Source organism: Pseudophryne corroboree, chromosome 6 (assembly GCF_028390025.1).
Source record: "Pseudophryne corroboree isolate aPseCor3 chromosome 6, aPseCor3.hap2, whole genome shotgun sequence".
Classification (NCBI taxonomy): Eukaryota; Metazoa; Chordata; class Amphibia; order Anura; family Myobatrachidae; genus Pseudophryne; species Pseudophryne corroboree.
The window spans coordinates 553,200,555-553,222,751 of NC_086449.1; the positions used below are offsets into that span (position 1 = coordinate 553,200,555).

General features: G+C 42.1%; 1 protein-coding gene across 4 annotated transcripts in view; it reads right to left on the reverse strand.

Moving 5' to 3' along the window:
• Positions 1 to 22,197, reverse strand: part of OTOGL (otogelin like) — a 280,245-nt gene that overhangs the window by 242,279 nt on the left and 15,769 nt on the right. For all 4 annotated transcript variants that reach the window (XM_063927720.1, XM_063927722.1, XM_063927721.1 and 1 more), the window contains exons 4-8: positions 12,259 to 12,322; positions 9,730 to 9,828; positions 7,189 to 7,343; positions 6,346 to 6,467; positions 3,123 to 3,328 (exon numbers count right to left, since the gene is read on the reverse strand). In XM_063927720.1, the coding sequence (XP_063783790.1) occupies positions 3,123 to 3,328; positions 6,346 to 6,467; positions 7,189 to 7,343; positions 9,730 to 9,828; positions 12,259 to 12,322 (646 nt within the window). The remainder of the gene's footprint in view (positions 1 to 3,122; positions 3,329 to 6,345; positions 6,468 to 7,188; positions 7,344 to 9,729; positions 9,829 to 12,258; positions 12,323 to 22,197) is intronic.

Genomic DNA, 22,197 nt, shown 5'->3' on the forward strand with positions numbered 1-22,197 from the left:
CATCCCTTCACATGTCAGAGAAAATTATCATAGAAGTGCGTTTATTCACACATGTACGATCAGGTCTGAATTACCCCCCTCGTTTTTTTCATTCCCAAGTCTGGTGATACTGCTGTTAATATTGGGCCTAATTCAGGCTGGATCACAGTGTGAGATCCAACCGTAAATTTTGAGACAAAGATGCAGGTGCATGCGCAGCACCTGTCCCGCGCATGCGCCCGCATTTTCTGCAGGGGGTGCAGAAAATGCGATCGCCTCTGTCTGTTAATCAGGCAAAGGCGGTCGCGGGGCGGGCAGTGCTCTGTTTTCAGGGAGGAGACGGAGCACTGTGGGGGTGGTGTGGCGCGAATGGGGGCGGAGCTGGGCAAACAGGGCGTGATCACGGCGGCTGCGTGACGTCACATGCAGCCGTCATGATCGAGAAGATGGCAGCGGGCTTCCTGTGGGCGCAGCAAGGCTGCACCGGCAGGAGGCATCCTTAGTTGCTGCTAACAATTTCTGCTTGTTCAACGGGGGAGGCTCCGGTCAGCATGCTGGGTGGCCTTGCCCGGTGATAGACAGCCCCCAGCATTCACTCCAAAGGATTGCAAATTCTGCTAATTAACAGAATTTGCAATCCTTACTGAATTAGGCCCATTATTAAGAATATGATACTTTTTTATTCAAACTACCTGAAAACCATATAAAAATACATCATCTTCATAATAATAATAATAATTATAATAACAAAATAAGCTGCAAATAACTTTGTATCTGGAACAAACCATGTTGCAAGGGGGTGCAAATACATTTATATTTTTTTCTGTGCAGGGTAAATACTGGCAGCTTTTGCATGTAGCCCACAAATGTTAGACAGCTTTATTTTTACATTGCAATTTAGATTTCAGTTTAGATGCACCCCATTCAAATCTAATGCTGGGTACACACTTATGCTACCAGCAATCGTGCCTATGTGCAGGGCAATTACCCTTTGCCCTGTGCATCGGGAGATTGTCAGTACACAATAGGTAGATATTAATAAGCAACGGAACTATCACTGTTCCGTCCCTCGTTAATATTCACTGCATAAACTGTGAGGTCGTGTGATTGGCCATGCAGCACGGACAATCACACCGGACAATCACACAACCTCGCATGCGACCCCCGGGCAATCGGCCATATACACTGCACGATATGGCTGACTTGTTGATCCAATTTGCCTGGATGAGACAAATCGGCATGATATCGTGCAAGTGTGTATCCTGCTTAGGGCCAGATGCATCATCGCTTGGAAAGTGATGAAATGGAGAGTGAAAAAGTGCCAGCCAATCAGCTCCTAACTGCCATGTTACAGGCTGTGTTTGAGAGATGTCAGTTAGGAGCTGGTTGTGTATAAATACACAGATTCGTTCACATAGGATGGATAATCTGCTAAAAAATGATGCTACTGCTAGTATTGTTGCCTTTCAGCTGAGTAAGAGGCTTGATTCTGATATGGAAGTAAAGCAACAAAGAAAAGAAAAAAGCAAGTTATAACTTCTTTTTTTTCTTTCTTTTTTAACTTTACTTTAATATCAGAATCAGAATCAGAGTCAGCTGAAAGGCAACAATATTAGCAGTACTGTAGCATCATTTTTGAGGGTCCATGCAGATTATCCATCTTGTGTGAAAGTATCTGCATCTCTATACACAACCACTATCAGTGACATACCTGGGACACTCCAATAGGACACAACATCTCCGTGCATCTGACTAGCCACTGCCTCTATTACCAACCAGTCACCGACTAGAAATGCCCTTGCAGTTCCAATACACTGTTGTCATGCATAAAAAGCTGTCCTGCAACTCCGTATGTACAAAATTAGGATACAATCGCTGTGCGACTCGGACGCATGCGCAGACAGAAAAACATTGCTCCACTGAGTCCGACATCACTGCTGCATCTGACTTATGGTGTGTACACACGGTGAGATTTTTTTCTTTCGATTTTGACTATATAGTCAAAATCGCAAGAAAAGTTAGTGCAAATCGCAAGGTGTTATGCCACTTGCGATCCCGATTCGATCCCGATGCACGGTCCCACCAGGTCGGGATCGCAAGAAAAGATAGACTGTGCAGGCAAGTCAATCCTTGCTAGATCGGTGTACTATCTAGTTCATCTCACATGTCAATTAAATCTCACAGAAGCCAAAATCGTAAGCACACATAGTCCATATCTCAAGGAAAGTTAGTCAAAATCGATGGTGCTGGGCTCCGGGGAGTTCAGGGAAAATCGCAAAGTGAAAAGGGGCATAGCAAGGATCTCACCATGTGTACACACCATAATACTTAGGGGTTTATTCATGAGGCAGTGAAAAGTGTGGAGATGTGAGCCAGTGGAGATTTTATATTTTATATAATGCACTTTATAAATGGTACCTCAACACTGATTGGTTGTCAAGGGCAACTTCTCCACTGGCTCACTTCTCCACATTTTTCACTGCTTTATGAATAGACCCCATCGGGGTCTATTATTAAGACTTAGGGGTAAATTTACTAAGATTCGTATTTTCCCGTTTCAGGTCAAAGTTCAATCACGAATGACATCGAAAGTGTAAAACTGCAACTTTTTGAATTGATTACGACTAATTTACTAAGCTGTCGTATTCGGGTTTTTCTTTTGTTCCGATGTCGATGTCATTCGTAATTTTTTACTTGGACTTGCAAAAAATTACGAATGCCCTCATCTCTGCCGTGATTAGTGTTTAGTAAATTACCGAGATGACACTTTGATGAAAAAACGGCATCTCGGTCAAAATCGGGAGCTTAGTAAATTTACCCCTTAGAGAGAGATAAAGAGGAGATAGATAAAGTATCAGCCAATTAGGTTCTAACTGTACATTTTCAAACACAGCCTGTAATATGGCAGTCAGGTGCTGATTGGCTGGTACTTTATCTCCGTCCACTTTCTCTCTCTCCAAGGCTGAATAAATAGACCCCTTAGGCCCTTAATTTTCTTTCCAGTCAATGTGTTTAATCCAACTGATAGATAGCCAAATAGCAGAAGAACTAGAGCCTGTAACACAACTTTGGTTTTCTTGAACATTTAACCTGGCAGTCACACACACTTTACCACCTCTCTATCAGGAATCTGGAGAACTTACTGTGCTGTACGATCAGGTCATCTGACCAGTTGCCATTGAAATTTCCACACAGGCCACAAGGTTTCCCTTTATGGTCTTCAGTCAACTTGATATACATTCCAGAACCACCATCCCAGGCGAGAGAGAATCCAAAGGTCGTCTTCACTAGAATATAGTCAGCCAGTCTCTCGATAAATACATTTTCCACGGTTTGTGGCAACAACAATCTGACAAAGATGAAAAGGAAATACTGTAATCTTTTCATTATTCCGATATGTGTTTCCTGTTCTAGACACATATTTAGTACTTAGAAAAAATAAACCTAAACTAAAGAAAAACAGCAGCATGACGAATTGCACCTGAAAATAATTACAATGCATTTTGTATAAATTAAAATCAATATTGTAAACATTAATAATCAATACTATTAATAGCATGATGTAAACATTTAATAGGACTAGGAGTATGAAATGTTTATTTGCATTGTCCACACTCACTTAGTAATACTCACTTAGTAGTGGGCTGGTTAGAGCGACAAGATACTAACAATGCAATCTGCTACTGGTTACAGCCCATCTGTTAGCAGATGATAAATCAGGTCATTGCCCACGAGTGTTGAATTTAAGTTGAATAAATTTCAATTATTACAGAGCAGAAATTACCAGGAACGGTCAGGATCCTGTCGATTGGGATCTCGGCATTCGAAATGCAGACGCCGGAATCCAGACGCAGACCGGAATACTGGCGCTAGCATCCCGACAAGGTTCACAAGCCTGGCACAGAGATACTGACCACCGGAATCCATATCAAGTGTATTCCGGGCCGACGGAGAGGTAAACTGTGGGGGGAGGGTTAGGCTGTGGGAAGGAAGGGGGTATGTTTAGGCGCCCCAGTGGAAGGTTAAGGTTAGGGTGCAGGAGGGGGCATTACGTTTGGCACCACTGGGGATGGTTAGCTTTAGGCTGTGGGTGGGAGGGTTAGATTTAGGCTGCGGCAGGGTGGGTTAGGTTTAGGCTGAGGATAGGAAGGGTTAGGGTTAGGAGGGCATTGTGTGTAGTTAAGTATACTTACCTTTCGCTTGTCGGGATTCCAACCTTCGGAATGCCACAGTCGGTCTTCTGACTGCCAACATCCCAAATGCCGGCATTTCATATGTAACGTGATTCTACAAGCTACTTCTTACATTGCAGCCATACACATTTCTGTCAGCTGTCAGTTTCTAATTTCCTGGCTTCTGTCTTTTTTAAATGTCTTAACAATCTCCTGTAAACACAAAGTAGGTGCTGCAATAAACATATGAATACTCATCTTTCTTATACCCACGCTCAATAACTACTAATCTTGTTAGTTCAATATTGTATCTGAGGTCTCCATGGTAGTGACTTTATCAATAATCAATTATGATCTTGTCAAACAAAATCACATTCCACTAATTTATATACGGTAAGTTCAAGCATTGATCTTCTCACTATATTTGCAAGTTTGATTGACACTGCTTATACATTATTGTTGAATAAGCTGTAGGCTTAGTGAGTCCCTCTAAAAACTCGCAACTAAATCACCTGTGGCAAGCACCTTTTGTGAAGAGATATTCTGTCTCTGTAGATGTCAATGCAACTGACACTGACATTGTCCTTTCTCATAATTGGAACAAGTAACCACTTGACATTTGACCAATGAGTTTAATGTCATCTATTGTTGATATCTTCAGATTCATATCTTGAGTTTGTTTAAGGTATTATATAACTGTCTTACTTTTATTCCAATCTCTTTGTTGAGAGATTTCCCATTGTGGCTGTAGTAAGTGGACAAGTAGTCACACACCACAATGCCCGCAATGCTTGTCTGTGCTTCTCGTTGTTAGGTAAAGATCATCTTCTACTTCAAGCCTAATATCTGCTTTCTTGGGTTACTTCCCCAAACTGTTTCCTTGGGTTCCTTTCTCAAACTGGATGAGTATTGCATTGATTTTAGCACACTGATTGAGTTGAAAGCTCGCATTTTCCTTTTTCTGAATCAGAATTCCAAAGTATTATCTTAAAAGGGCCTTCAGTTCAAAATATTTATATAAATTTTACTTAACGTTATGATTTTAGTGTTACAATCTACATAGAAGAGAAACAGGAACATACATTTTACATTTTCACGTGATACTTTCCCCAGAAAACATGTGCTCATTTTAGAGTTCTTTAGTCCATCTGACTGCATCAGACCATAGTGTGACCTCTCTAATGGTGCGTACACACTGGCCAATATATATATATAATATTGAACGGCCGATATATCATTGGCCCGTCGGCCAGTGTGTATGAGCGATATGTCTGTGAACGCCATCGTCCACAGACATATTGCGTCGGCCCTGCAGCACATCTGACAGCCAGTATATCTAGTGATATATAACCAGTTGACCGCCCATACACACGCTGTAGCAGCCGGCGGTGATTGAAAGCTGAACTGGGCGGGCACATGTAAACGCCCACCCAGTTCTTGATATCAGTCCCGACGGATTTGGCAGCGTGTATGCACAGCACTCTGCCCAGTCCGTCCGTAGATACATCTGCAGATCAATTGATTTGCAGATATATCTATTAGCGTGTACCCAGCATAACTTGTAAAGAACATACTCTTCTTTTCCATTTCTTTTCTTAGGTTGTGACATACAGAACTCCATTTCAATTACAGCATTTCATTTTCTATAGAGCTGCCATGGCCATTTCTGTCCTGAGTGTAGATCGTTTAGTTACTATAGTCACCAAACCCAAACCTGTTTCCGTGACATGACGTTATCACCGTACACCTCCACAAGCTGGTGATGAATTTAATCTGCTGAACTATCCTTTAGATGCAGAGATCTGATCACACTATGTACCTCAATGTTTGGCCATATTTCCGCCAGCCCCCATCTTACACCTGATGTTGGGACAGTATGACTGTTATGAGGAGCAGTCTAATGGCTGTGAGGGGAAGCAGTGGTCTACCTGCTTACCTGCTCTGTGCTGGTGGAAATTAGAATGAAATAGAGAACATTACACACGTAAGAGGTCTTGTTACCCTACTTATTGAACCACCCTTGTATATAAGGGGGCTCATTTTAATTAAGATTGCTGACATTGCTGAGGGTAGTTTTGCTTTAGAAGAACAACTATAAAACAGTGACATGGTTGCTCATATTAGTGGTCTGCTTCATCGTTCCCAGGTGTTTAAGAGCATTAACAAACGAGTGTTTGATGGGAAGTCATCTTACCTAACACCACCTTTCCTCACTTCATAACCAGAAACGGTGATCTCCTCTTGGCTTGAGAAAAACATACTGATTGAACGTGGGCAAGAATACACTGATCCATCACACTTAGGACTGTTGTGAACCTGACAATGAAACATAAATCACAAACTTAGGGTTCATTTTTATAGTCAAATTCTTAATCATTTTACCTGACCATCTGTATAAAGTCAAAATAAAGTATTTAATGGGTGGGCTGGGATCTTAAAATTTATTAGGGTCATTGGTTGGGTTTGTGTTGTTTTGGGATAGATGTATAATTGGCTAAAAAAAAAAAAAAAGATCGTATTCATACTGGATGCTTTATGCCGTTTTATGGAAAATGAACATTTTGTTTTGGACAGGGAATGAGAATAATGCAACTGCTGAGATCCTTGTAAGATTTCTACTTATTTAATGTACAAATTTAAGAAATCGTTTTGCTTAAGTGAAAAATAAAGTGGTTAGATACAATAAAATCTATTTCTTATTTGCAGCTTTCCGGTTATATATTTTATTTTAGTTTAAGGCCATACAGACAGGATTGCTATTGTGTTTATTGTCCTTATGCTGTACATAAAATGCAGCCATACAATTGTGAAGCAAGCATAGCCAGATTAAGGTGGGGTGCAGGGAATACCGGGAGACACAGTGAGGCAGCGCAGTCACATGTGCTCTGACCAGGCTGGTTAAGTAAGTAAATAAAAAAAAAATATTAACAAATAAATAAATAAATAAATAAATGATTCAGCTAAATGTCAAATAATTCTGTGGAACCGTTTTGAATACTTTGTTCATCCTTACATATAATTGATCATGTCTACTTACCCAAATAGTATACCTAGGCACCAGATTGCTGCAATCTCTGGCAAATATATAGGAACAGTTTCCCGGGAAGTAAAAATAGATACCATCAAATGTCTCAAAATTGTATTGACCCCAGGTTCTGCAGATAGCGTCTCTCTCCTTGCCAGTGTTTGGTACTGTGAAATAGACATCATATAGAAATTGATACAAACTTCATATACAACAATTGTAAAGATTTTATTTTGAAAATATGGGCAACTAGGGGTGTGTTATATTTTGTCACCATGACTTGTAATGTCAACATGCAATATGTTGACATTGATTACATTGACATACATAATGTCTACAAAATGTCCCTACTAATCTAGTGGTGACTTATGGTGGGTCCAGCGGCTAAAGCGGTGTCTTCTGTGTCTGAAAGTGACATCAGCATGACTTCCACTGAATCCTGCGGCACTTCCTGAGGTAAGTATGATTAGTTCTAACCCCTAACTCCTATCCCTAACCCTTCCCCTAGTACCTAACCATAACCACCCCTCCTGTAGCCCAACCCTAAGCCTCCACTGCCAGTCTGTGCAGAATATCGGCATTCCACATGTCAATGTTTCAACAGTCGACACTGTGCATACTATATGTCGACATTCTGCATAAGCCATGTTAAATACATCTCATAAATTTCAACAATGTTGACATTTTGATGTTGACATTATAAATATCGACACTAAATGTCGACAATATGACTACAACACAACAAGTAGCAGTTATGTGGCTGATTCTGAGTTACACTCAAAGTGACTGTAGTTGCAGGCAGTCGCGGAATCAAATGCGCGTATCTGTTCAGCTAATACTTGGGTTATACATGACCATGTAAAAACCTGTACCGCCATTATCTATGCTTACACCAGCCACGTGCTAGATGCAAGAAATTAGAAAACAGGCTTCCCTTCCCCATATATACCCCCACAACACTCCTACAGCTCTCCTGTGACACAGCCACAAGTCAGGGTGGTTATGTGCCATCGCTTTGTCACCACACAGTTCATGCCCCATAATGCACTATTTCAAGGAAATACCGGTCAGAATAGGATGGACATATGTAGCCTTGTCATACTATCCCTTTATATCAGGACGCTTATAGATTACACAGGTTCTGTGGCTGATTAAAACCAGGTGAAAATGTAGGCTTGAAGTCAGCCAGCCACAGAACCTGTGTAATTCATATGTGTCCCGGTTTAAAGGGATAATATGGTAAGCCTAGACATACTGTACATAAAAATGCATACATTCGCTTCTGCGCCATCTGCATCTGTGCTAACAGATCCATCCGACTCAGAATCAAGCGCTATGTACTGTATCTAGTAGACGCCAGGAATAAATATACATTGCTTAGGGTTTTAAAAGGACATACCTTCAGGAGAAAGCTTCATATTTCTACGGTATCCGGTTTTTAGGTTGACCACACTTAGGTCGACAGTCATTAGGTCGATCACTATTGAATGCATTAGGTCGACATGGTCTATAGGTCGACATTGGTCACTAGGTCGACATGGGGAAAAGGTCGAAATGCGTTTTTTTTGGGGGGGGGATGTTGAACTTTTTCATACTTTACGATCCACGTGGACTATGATTGGGAATAGTAACCTATGACGAGTGCAGCGGCAGCGGAGTGAGGCACCTTGACCGAAGCTTAGCGTGCAAAGTGAACCATGCGAGGGGACATGGTACACTAATTGGGGTTCTCGGTCACTTTACGTAGAAAACCACAATTTTTAAAAAAAAAAACTCATGTCAACCTTTTTCCATGTCAAACTTGTTCATGTCGACCTAATAACTGTGTTGATCTATTTCAGGTGTCGACCTAGTCACTGTTGACCAATAGTGGTCAGCCTAATGACTGTCGATCTAAGTGTGGTTGACCCTATGATCCACACCCATTTCTACAGCATCACAGCTAATGAAAGGCTCCCCACCCAACAGGCCTTTCTCTTCCTTAATAGTTATTTTCTTCAACTCCTCACTGCTTTTTAATCCCCTTTGCTGGGGGTAATTGTGGTGAATACAATGAGCTTTTTCACACATGCTGAAAATTGCCTGTAGTTTTTGGTCTGGAGCTTTCACTAGTTTCCTTTATGACTTTAATTATCTCTCTGTTAATTGTGAAATGTTATAGTTCTGTTTTGGACACCCTTCAATAGTTCATGAAATGTGCCCTGAGTGAGAAATATACCCCTCACCACATCAGACTCTATTACTACTGGCTTTACTTATGGTAATGGATGCTCTGACCCTAGGTAGCTGCATCTAAAAAGAACTAATAGTCACACACTGAATGTGGTTATGGTAAAGGTCACAAAGTATTATTTCCACTACACAAAGAATTTACTCATCTAGGCAAATTCTTATTTCATGTCTTAAAAGTAGTACTATGTGTTGTAGTTGGGAATAAGAGGGTCACTTTAAGGACGTTACAATGTCATATTACAATATTAGAATTTTTTATATTCAATGCCCTCTCCTGAAAACAGTGTAAAAGAGTAAAATGATCAGAGCTCACTACCGTACCATATTGGCACCTGCTTCCTTTTGCCTGAAAGGCTTCACAGTCACATAAACCAGCTTCTGTACAAAGTGCTCCGTTAAGGCAGTCATGTGGGCAGGAATCTATAATTAAGGCCAAAATCCATGTATTAAGGTACTTTTATATATATATATATATATATAGAGAGAGAGAGAGAGAGAGAGAGAGAGAGAGAGAGAGAGAGAGAGTATATGCACTCACATACATTATATTTGTATATGTATATGCATTTTATACACAAACACACATACAGCATATATCAGACATTGCCAACCTTGGTACTCAAGGCACACTAACAGTCCAAGTTTTAGTGATATCTGTGCTTGAGCACAGGTGATTTAATTAGTACCTCAGTATTTTTGATTTAGCCATTTGTTCTGAAGCTTAGCAATAACAAAAACCTGCACTGTTGTTAGGGTGGTATCCTATTAGCCAGATGCCGCTTCGGATGGATATTGCAATGTACAGTATAACCGATGGTCCAATTAGAGACCATTTTGATAGGCCAAAATAGGACCCTCGATTGCAAGATAAAATAGATGGAATCGGGATAAATTCGCAGTTCCGGTGGCCCCTTATCATGAATTATGCTTCGGGTGCCTCAGTATAATCCCTGATAATTACTGGCATCGGGAGAAAACAATGCCAGCATCGGGGCTAATTGGATAGCCCCCGGCGATCCTATAAGCAGCGTTAATGCTAATAGGATACCGCCCTTAGGGGGTTATTCAGAGTTGTTATCAAACTAAAAAAGTTAGCATTTGGGCAAAACCATGTTGCACTGCAGGTGAGGCAGATGTAACATGTGCAGAGAGAGTTAGATTTGGGTCGCTGCTTTATTTTTACGCTGCAATTTAGATTTCAGTTTGAACACACCCCACCCAAATCTAATCTCTCTGCATGTTACATCTGCCCCACCTGCAGTACAACATGGTTTTGCCCATTAGTGTCCTTTGTTAGTTTGCTGACAACTCTAAATAATCCTCTTAGTGTGCCTTGAGGACCGAGGTTGGGAATGCAAAAGTATATATAATGGCTTGCAAAAGAATTCAAACCCTCAAAAAGTAAAAAGAGTTGTCTGTATTACAAATCAAACTTACATAGACCCAGAAGAATTTTTCATGGCACACCAGTAAGCTCTCAAAAAACAAGTTTTAAACTCTTTTTATCAAATGATCAAATGATGTATATAAGAACTATTTAAACTGTATTCAGTATAATTTCATTAACAAATATGCAAATTGCTTAATTTAATTATACCAAATACGGATTATGGTGCATACATAATAGGGGCCGAGTTTGCCAGAGGTGCGGGATGCCGGCTGATCTCAAACTTTTTTTTAAAGGGGCAATCATTTACAAGACAAAACCATGCCTTGTGAATGATTGCAGTTTTAAAAAAAACATCCGAGATCGCCTGGCATCCTGCACCTTTGGCAAACTCTGACCCTGTTACATATGCCCCTAAATATTCACATGCAACGAATTTTTTTTTTATTAACTATGAAATATAATGCCATCTGTCACAAATAACAGGATAGTGGATGCTTGCCCACACTTTGGGATGGCGAAGACCCAGGGCAGAGGTATTCACAAGGGACATGGGAATATTAGTTTTGACATGTACAAACCAGTCAGGGAAAGCCCAGCTTAGCATGGCTGCATCTGATGCGCCCACACCAGGCATCTGTTTAAATAAATAAGAACTGTAAAATGCAGCTTGCATGTGCTGCGGAAGATCCAAGTATACACAGATGGAATAAATTGCTGTAGCAACTGGCTTTCAATTAGACTTGACTTGTGAAATATTAAAAAAGGACAGCTTTCATGGATAAAAGCCCTCCTAATTCATATACAAATGTGTGCATATACAGTACGTTCATAATGTTGACAATAGAATGTCCACATCTGAGCTTTTCACGATTTTAGGGCTAGGTTTCGGCTGCAATTAGCTTTGGTTTAGAGTTAGGCTGTGGTTAGAGGTAGAGTTAGGCAAATGCAAATCCACAAGGTTGACATGCCGAATGTTGACATTCACAGTATTAGCATTCTGGCAATGTAGACTTTATGCCAGTGTCGCCATTGTGAATGTCAACATTTGATATGTCAACCACCAATCCATGTTGGCAAAGTTATATGGCAATTAACAGTAGGTACTGTATGACAAAACACCTAAAAGGGCTTTCCAACAGCCTGATTTTTTGGATTTTTTGAAGAGTTGGAAGAGGTATTTTTCACATTTTACAATATGTATTATTTGTTTACATTTAGTTATTGTTTATCAGTATTGTATAGGACAGGCAAGAATAAAAAATACCACTATTATTTGTAAGGATCTCTTTAGAGATTGAAATGTTTAAGAATGAAGGGTCATAATAAATTAAGTTTTATTACCCCGTGCATATGGTCTACTAAAGTGGATGCATGACACACAATTTCCTGAGGCCATTAAAGCATAATAAACCAGAGTGATATTACCGATACTTTATATGGAACAAAATAAATCGACATACCTGCTCTTGGTACATTAGATTCAGCATGGAGCCTGCGGGCTCCAGAGAAAAGAGTTCCATTATCCTGTACGTGAGAGATGAAATCACAAATAGACATTTTAAGGGCTGATGGGTTTCAGATTTTACGTACAATTTCCCACATTCCTACCTTCTTACTGTGTGTACCTCATTATCCAAGGTATCCTAATGTTCCAACATTTCTTTGTAGAACAGGCAGCATAATACTGTACCTCATTCCTCTAAACCTGTTTATATGGCTTCTTCACACCTACCACTTCCACCTGATTAATTCTGGCAACATATTCATCAATGCTAAAGCAACCAAAATTACATTACACTCACAGCTCCTTCAGGGTTTTTGGTACAATAAATTGACATTCATTTTATTCAGGGGACTCATTTTCAGCTATATTTGACCAAGCATCCACATTTCATATGTACTAAATGTGAATGACAATAATAACTGAGATGGGAAGGCCAAAGGAATTGCCAAAGTTATCTCTAGACATCTCTCTTTTATGCAAATAAAGTCCCATATTGTAGATGAGGTTGGATGTCTATTAATAAGGAAAATATGTAACCCATTTTAGTATTAAAAAATGTCTATGCTTCCAACCAGGGCCAGGCGGCTCTTATAGCCAAAGGTTTAGAGGGAACCAATGAACTTGAAGAAGCTACATTGCCATAGTGGGAAGGGATTTACTGTAAACTGAATTATTTAACCGACACTAGACTCCTCCACTTTTCACTTATATCCCACTCTACGTAAGACTTCTGGGTCACAAACATCAGATGGCCAATGCATGGAGATTACAACACCTAATGGCTAAAATCTACACTTTTTTTTATCACACCCACACCATACCTACTCCATACTGAATTGTGTATTTTTGAGCCAATGACACACTCTCCTGCTGAGATCTTATATGTAAGAGAGCACCTGGTAGAATACTCTACAATTTCTATATTTTCCCTCAGTCCACTCACAGACATGATGCCTGGCCACTAAATTAACTCAGAGTACAAACCTCAAATAGAATCCACATCTGAGGATTATTTGGCTACAAATTACTTACATGACAATTCCAGGACTAAAATGTGTATGAAGGGGAAGCATATAGCACTAGTGTCTGTTGTCAATGATCACTATACTCTCAACGGGATGTAGCCACGTTACCGGCGTTCGGGATCCCGGCGGTCAGTATACTGGCGCCGGGATCCTGACCACTTGAAATGCCAACTGTCGGAATGCTGACACACAGGAACTATTCCCACTTGTGGGTGTCCACGGCACCCATAGAGTGGGAATAGAACCTGTGGCTCATGTAGTTTTGAGTTATAAGGGTTTGAAAATGTCAAAATAGCCACCACTCCCCATACCTTCAAATTCAGACTTTACATAAATTGCATTATCGGCGAGGTGGACGGGGTGGTCGTCCAGGGCACCCCACACATTGGGGGTTCCCACACACTGGCAAACAATGCAGCGGTCCAGCCCCCCTGCACCATTCCTGGCTAGCTCCGAATCCCGGCAATGGCAGCACAATGAGACCCGCCTCGTCGCGGACATAATGTTGCGATTCGTGGGTGTATGGGGAAGGGGGCCAGGCCTAATGCTGTGAAGTGCCCACCCTCATCAGTGACCTGATACTGCTGTAGCACAACAGGTAGCATTTCTCCTGCTCTATTCTCCTTCCCCCCCCCCCCTCTCTCTCTCTCCTGCTTGGTCCCCTTCTCTCTGCCCTTTACACTCTCTTTCTCTTCCTCCCCTCTCTCTCACTGCCTGACACTCTCTCTCTCCCTCTCTTTCTTGTTTTCCCATAGTTCTGTGTGTATCTCTCCCCCCCCACCCTGACACCCTCCCTCCCTTGCTCCCCTCTCTCACTCTCTTTGTCTCTCTTCCTCCCTGACACCCTCTCGCACATGCTCCCTTCTCTCACTCTCTCTCTGTCTCTCTCTCTCCCTCCCTGACATAGAAGGGGGGTCTCTCCTGCTCGCTCCCCCTCCCTCTCTCTTGCTCCCTGATATCCTCTTTTTCTCCCTCTTGCTCTCCTCTCTCTCCCACTCAATTCTCTCGCTGACACTCTCTCTCTCTTGTTCTCTTTTCTTTCTCTCTCTCCCTATATGACACTCTCTCTCCTGCTCATTCCCCTCCCTCTCTCTCTGTCCCCTCTCTGTCTTCCTGACTCTCTACCTATTTATCTCTATCTCTTGCTTCTGTTCTCTTTTCTCTCTCTCCTTACCTGACACCATCTTTGTCTCTCCCTCTCTATCTTGTTCCTACCTCTCACTCTGACTCTCCCTCACTGACACTCCCCCTCTTTCTCGTGCGCTCGTTCCCCCTCCCTCTTTCCCTGACACCCCTGCTCTCTCCCTCACCTCTCTGTCTCTCTCCCCTTGTCTCTCTTTCTCTTCCTGACATGCCCTTTCTCTTTCTCTCCCCTATCTCTTTTCCTGGCATACTCTCCCATGCTCCCGTCTCTCTTCCTGTCTCTGTCCCACTCTCACTTACACCTCTCTCTCCCTTTCTCCCTCCCTCCCTGACAACCTCTCTTTCTCCTCTCTTTTCTGTCTCTTTCCCCCTCTCTCTCCCTCTGATTCTCTCTCTATACCTCCCTCTCTTGCTCCCCCTCACTCTCTTTGTCTCCCTCCCTGACAACTTTGTTCTCTCGCTTTTGTTCCTCTCTCTCTCTGTCTGCCTCTCTTTCTCCCTGACACTCTCTCTTTCTCTTTTGCTCCTTTCTCTCTCTTCCTGTCTCTACTCTGTCCCTCTCTCTCTTGCTCCCCCCTCTATCACTGACACCCTCTTTCTCCCTCCCTCTCTCTTGTTCCTCTGTCTCTCTCAGACACCTTCTCTATCTCTTGTCCTCTCCCCCCTCTCTCTCCTTGACACCCTCTCTTTCTTGCATTATTTCTTTCCATGACACCTTCGCTCTCTCTTGCTTTGACAACCCCTCTCTCCATGACCCCTCTCTCTCTCTCTCATTCTTTCTCCTCTCTGTCTCCCTCGCTCTACACTCTCTCTCTTTCTCTCTCCCTGACACCCTCTTTGTCTCTCACTCCCCTCACTCTCTCTCCTACTTTGCTAAGGTGCATAGTATGGACAGTAGTGGGGTGCAGAATCAATTTTATTGGGGGGGCCGCCGCACCTTTGTTCCTTGGAGTCTGCACTAGTCTTAATCCGGCCCTGTACAAAGTGCCCACAGGCCCCTCAAACCCTTAGATAAAATGCATACTCCAAAACTCTGCGACATGCCATACAGACTTCTTAATGTGCACTATTCTTGTAGGCTACTCAGACATCCCCACATGCCACTCAGACTTCCGCACATCTTACCCAGAACTGTCTACATGACACTCATAGATCCCACTCATGTCAACTAGCCTGTAGGCATTAAAAGGGAGAGAACATGGCTCAGAATACAATGCACTCATTCGTCTGATTGGTTATACTGCATGACCTTCCTGCAATATGTAGAGGAGGTAACAGGATGTGGGAGCCAGCTGCTCTCATTCAATGATATTCTACACATAGAATATGACCTGTAAAGCATACAGAGCTAGGAAAGAGGGGAGGGGGGTCACACAAAGGCTCGCTGTGGCTGCCTGTTGCTCACCACTGACCTAGCAGATGCAGAAGTTTGAACCCACATTCTGAATTTTGTGAACTGTCAACAGAGAATTAATCTGCTACTATTGTGCATGGTAGAGTGAAACTCACCTAAAAGTCCATCCTGTTGCTACGTAGTTATTAAAACTGCTTCAGTTTTCTTCAAGACTACCAGTGTTCATTTTGTCGATTAAACTTTTGACTAAAACTATTAGTTGATCGCTAGCTGCCGTTGTTCGCAGCACAGCGATCAGGCAAAAAATCGGCTCTTCTGCACATGCGTATGGCGTGCAGTGCGTATGCGCAACGTACTTTCACAAAAGCCGATGCAGTTTCACACAAGGTCTAGCGAAGCTATTCAGTCGCACTGCTGATCGTTGAGTGATTGACAGGAATGGGGCGTTTCTGGGTGGTAACTGACCGTTTTCCGGGAGTGTTCTGAAAAACGCAGGCGTGTCAGATAAAAACGCAGGCGTGCCTGGGGAAACGGGGGAGTGGCTGGCTGAACGCAGGGCGTGTTTGTGACATCAAAACAGGAAAGAAACAGACTGAAGTGATCGCTAGCTAGGAGTAAGTCTCGAGCTACTCTGAAACTGCACAATCTTGTTTTGTAGCAATTCTGCGAACCTTTCGGTCGCACTCCTGCTAAACTAAGATACACTCCCAGAGGGCGGCAGCTTAGCGTTTGCACTGCTGCTAAAAGCAGCTAGCGAGCGATCAACTCGGAATGACTCCCTAAATCTTGACTTAAACAAAGCAAAAACAAAGAAAGCTGCTAAGACTAAAACTAAAATTTAAAATCCTTGTCAAAATGAACACTGGGAGGATGGTTTTACATTTTTAAAGAACAATTATGTGTTCTAGATATTTGAAGAAAATAAATATGCCCGTCTGTGAAGAAAATAGGATTGTGTATTGCATTTGTTTATTGTAACAAAATTAAGGCATTAATTTGTATATGATATATGGCAGAACTACAGTAAGCAGACTCAGTATGTAACACTTTCTCAGCCTACTGATCCTAGATTACTAAACACATAGTAACAGTAAGCATACTTCTCAAGGAAATTTTAGAGAAATGTTCTTCAGCAAAATCCATCACAGTATAATTAAACTGCAAAAATTATGACTAAGGGCCTAATTCAGACCTGATCGCAGCAGCAAATTTGTTAGCTAATGGGCAAAACCATGGGGGGAATTCTGAGTTGATCGCAGCAGCAAGTTTGTTAGCAATTGGGCAAAACCATGTGCACTGCAGGGGGGGGGGGGGGGCAGATATAACATTTGCAGAGAGAGTTAGATTTGGGTGGGTTATTTTGTTTCTGTGCAGGTTAAATACTGGCTGCTTTATTTTTACACTGCAATTTAGATTTCAGTTTGAATACACCCCACCCACATCTAACTCTCTCTGCACATGTTATATCTGTCCCCCTGCAGTGCACATGGTTTTGCCCAACTGCTAACAAATTTGCTGCTGCGATCAACTCAGAATTAGGCCCCATGTGCACTGCAGGTGTGGCAGATACAACATGTGCAGAGAGAGTTAGATTTGGGTGGGGTGTGTTCACATTGAAATCTAAATTGCAGTGTAAAAATAAAGCATCCAGTATTAAATACTGGATGCTTTATTTTTACACTGCAATTTAGCTTTCAGTGTGAACACACCCCACCCAAATCTAACTCTCTCTGCACATGTTATATCTGCCTCCCCTGCAGTGCACATGGGGGGTAATTCCAAGTTGATTGCAGCAGGAATTCTGTTAGCAACTGGGCAAAACCATGGCCCTCATTCCGAGTTGTTCGCTCGGTAAAAATCTTCGCATCGCAGCGATTTTCCGCTTAATGCGCATGCGCAATGTCCACACTGCGACTGCGCCAAGTAAATTTGCTATGCACTTAGTAATTTTACTCACGGCTTTTTCATCGTTCTGGCGATCGTAATGTGATTGACAGGAAATGGGTGTTACTGGGCGGAAACAGGCCGTTTTATGGGCGTGTGGGAAAAAACGCTACCGTTTCCGGAAAAAACGCAGGAGTGGCTGTAGAAACGGAGGAGTGTCTGTGCGAACGCTGGGTGTGTTTGTGTCGTCAAACCAAGAACGACAAGCACTGAACTGATCGCAGATGCCGAGTAAGTCTGAAGCTACTCAGAAACTGCTACGAGGTGTGTAATCGCAATATTGCGAATACATCGTTCGCAATTTTAAAATGCTAAGATTCACTCCCAGTAGGCGGCGGCTTAGCATGAGCAAATCTGCTAAAATTCACTTGCGAGCGAACAACTCGGAATGAGGGCCCATGTGCACTGCAGGGGAGGCAGATATAACATGTGCAGAGAGAGTTAGATTTGGGTGTGGTGTGTTCAATCTTCAATCTAATTTGCAGTGTAAAAATAAAGCAGCCAGTATTACCCTGCACAGAAATAAAATAACCCACCCAAATCTAATCTCTCTGCACATGTTATATCTGCCCCCCCCTGCAGTGCACATGGTTTTGCCCAACTGCTAAAAAATTTCCTGCTGCGATCAACTTGGAATTACCCCCCTGGTTTTGGCCAATAGCTAACAAATTGCTGCTGCGATTAGGTCTGAATTAGGCCCTAAAACATTAACTAAAATTTGACCAACATGACAACGGAGATCCACTGACTAAATCTTGGCTAAAACAAAGCAAATCAAAAGACCAAAATGTGACTATAAACCTGCTACAATTTTAAGTAAGCAACCAAGATTAAAACTAAATTGAAATCTTTGTTAAAATTAACACTGCAGAATACTGACCAGTGACCGTTATAGCCTAATTTATGTCCTAAATTAACTATGAGAGTGAGGGGAGTTTTCTACCATCTCCTCAAACATTCATATTTTTTGCTGCAACCAATTACTGCACCTTCAATGTGCTTTCAAAGTTCCTTTCACTTAAAATCATCTAATCAAAGGAAACCAAGCATCACTTTGGAATTCATTGAGGACCTCAATACAACCAGTTTCTCCCACTGGAAGATGGAAAGGTTTGCACACATGCAGCAACATCTACAGTATGCACATTTGGCCTGATTTAGATGCAGTTACAAAGCCGACGCCACAGTAATCTTTTTTAGTGATGGAACTGTGAGGTATCACAAGTGTAACAGAGGTCCACAAGTGAAGAGAGACGCCCAGCGAAGCCATTGCAACATGCCCAGCAACTGCATACCCCATCACAACTGCAATGCAAAAGTGAGAAACATCGACTTCATGAGTGCCTTCATGGCTGTGTAGAAAGGCCGCAGGAGCTGCGATACTGGTGCCATGTTTTATGTGTACAAGATTGCAGTTACGTGCCAAGACACGTCACAACATTCCTGCATTTTTACAGACACTCCCCATTACCTCCCCCAAACGGCCTCTTCCTGTCAATCACTCTGCATCATAATCAGCCTCAGACACATAATTGTGCAAAATTGCCCTATACCTCAAATTCTAACTTGTCTCGCCACTTTACATTGCCTCAGTGGCATCACAATATGTCTGCAAATAAAGGATGGTGAACCCTACTGTAGTTCAGGAAACCCTGGCAGTACATTCCAATTTTACTTGACCTCAGTCAACAGGAGCACTAGTTTCTACAACACGATTGTCAGGTGCATAACTAACCCTTATCAAGTACAACTGAAAAGGAAAGGAAGCATCACATGCTTGCTGAATTTTCCACTTTACTTACTCCTTTGTCCAAGTAACAAGCCTTAGGGTAGTGGCTCATTGGCAATTTTTCTAGAAGCACTGAAAGTGCCAATGCAACATTATACAGAGCATAGAGTCACATTCAACATTCTGTAGCTTAGTTTAGAGTAGGGGTATGCAATGTATTTCTCTGTGGGTGCCAGACACTCAACATCACAAGTCAAATACATTTCCAGACTGCCACCAAAAATATATTAAAACATATACACACTTTTACAAAAGTAAGAGTTGAGTGGTAGCAATGTCAGTGGCTTCTCTGTGCTTCCTTTTTTAGCAATAAACAAGCAACTCGATCTATATGGTCCTGGCAATCTCTACAACTAGTAAAGCTACTCTGTTGTAAAGTAAAGCTACCCCCAGTGGCAACAAACTGTAGGGACTGGTATTTTCCTGTACTACGCCATTTATGCTAGTATATGCAGTTCCACATGTGTCTGTTATGGATAACTCCTTAGCATTGTAAGTCATGTGTGCAATAACAAATAACTTGACATTTTCAATTCTTCACATCCTCTATCCCTATCTTTTCAGACGTTAACTTCATCTACTTATCTGCTGGAACTTTGGTTCTGGGACCAAATAAGCAGGTCTCCTCTGACAAAGCAGTAATCTGTGATCCCCTTTCTCAGTGGATCCAGAGGACCTAATCTAATGTATTCTAAACTGTGACTTCTCCAGTGAGTTCTGAGTCTGACCATGGGATATTAACTCTCTCAGGTATCAGCCCTGTACTCTCGGTTCTGCAACTGGGTAGCACTTGGCAATGGTGCAGCTTTTCTGGGCCTGTCAGTGCTCTTGCCTCTCTCCTTCTCTTTCTCTCATTTAGCTTTCCCAGGTATCCTCACTGCCACAAATTCATTGCATGGTCTTTATTAGCTCCTCATTTCATTCAGATAAACTAAGTTCCACCCCCTTTCTCCAGCACAATTCTAGAAAATATAGTTCCTGTCCTCAGGCTGGCAAACCACACCGTCCTTATCCTCCTCCTCTGGGCTTCAAACTACTTGCAGACATTGGGTGCTTAAGACCGACTGCAGAACCACAAGGGGTTCACACACACACACACACACACACACACACACACACACACACACACACACACACACACACACACAATCATTTTAAGTTCACACCATTTTAAATATGAATTTCTGAGATAAAAGAATTGAAGGTCAGAAAGGGTAGGTAATGAGAAAGAAAAATATTGAAAGAGGGTACATAATACGAGAAATGTTATAATTGATGGAGTAGGAATGTAATGGAAAATAGATTATGGATAGACACCAGTAAACCATTAAGTCCATGTTTACTTAAGTAAATAGATGGTTAATATATCAAAAAAAATATTAATAGGTAAACCTTTGGCACTAATTTTGGCACATAAACTAAAAAACATCTAAGGATAAATCTAACAGTATACCGCCTCTCTTAAAATCCTTGATGAAATACAGATCAAATCTTCTCATATACCATAAAAACAAGTGAAACAAGATAGAAATAACAGTATGGTCATTTTTTTACAGGCCAACCTGTCAAGTTTAGATTGCCAGGCCGCCATAAGCTCTAGTGGCCTATTTATTAAATAGCAATTGAGGGATATCCCCCCAAAACACCTGTTTTGGGGGGTAACTGCAAATATTAGGTATCCCTTTAATGTAACAGACTTATCAGCTCAATGTTGCTCTCAGACACTGTTGGGTAACAGTGTGAGATTACTCAAGTCGTTTCCAGTGGGGGATCTGAACTGTAGGTCGACATAGATTAGGTTAACAGTCATCCCTCAATGTGTGGCGAGGGATCATAGCCAAATTAAGATGGGGGCGCAGGGTATACTGTACCCCAGGCCCCCCAATGTCAAGGGCCCCCCTGGGCCAGAGCACACTGATATCAGTAGCTCTCCCTTTTGTGCAGTAGCAGAACCAGGCAGCCAGAATGTAAACAGGACAGTATGCAGCGCAGGAAAGACACAGGAGTATCAGGTGTCATGAGCTACCAATGGAGCTACCCGACCAGAGGATAGATAGGAGGGGGAGAGCTTTAAGTGCCCCAGGTATCCCAGCTTTTCCTCCTCTCCGCTGGGTATCTGGGTCTAATGAGAGTATTTAGGTCTAAACAGAGAGACACGCAGAGAGAGAGTCCTGTTCAGTGTGTAAATAGTACAGGAGCTGCTGCTATTGCATTTTTGCAAAAGAAATTATAGATTTTTTTTCTATGTGTACTGTATTTTAAGGTTGTTTAAATTATGTTTGTTCCAATACAAGAAAAATTTTTATAAAATATTTGTGTATGAATTAGGTGGAGCTATAAACAGTACCCAGGCATTATTAAACTATTAGTTTAAATGTAATATACACCATTGGTTTAAATGTAATATACACAATCAATACCACCCAACATGATCCATTCCAGGAGCATAAGCGTGCGCAGGGGGGGTGCCTGGTGCGCACAGGCACCCCCTAATGTCCGGCACCCCCTCACAGATGCCTGCTGCTATCCCTACAGCATCATTCCTGTGTCACCACCCGCTGCGCCATCCGCCCGGTCTGGCCGCCAGCTGTCCGGACACCAGAGATGGGTTCATCATTTATTTGCATGGGTGCAGCGTCG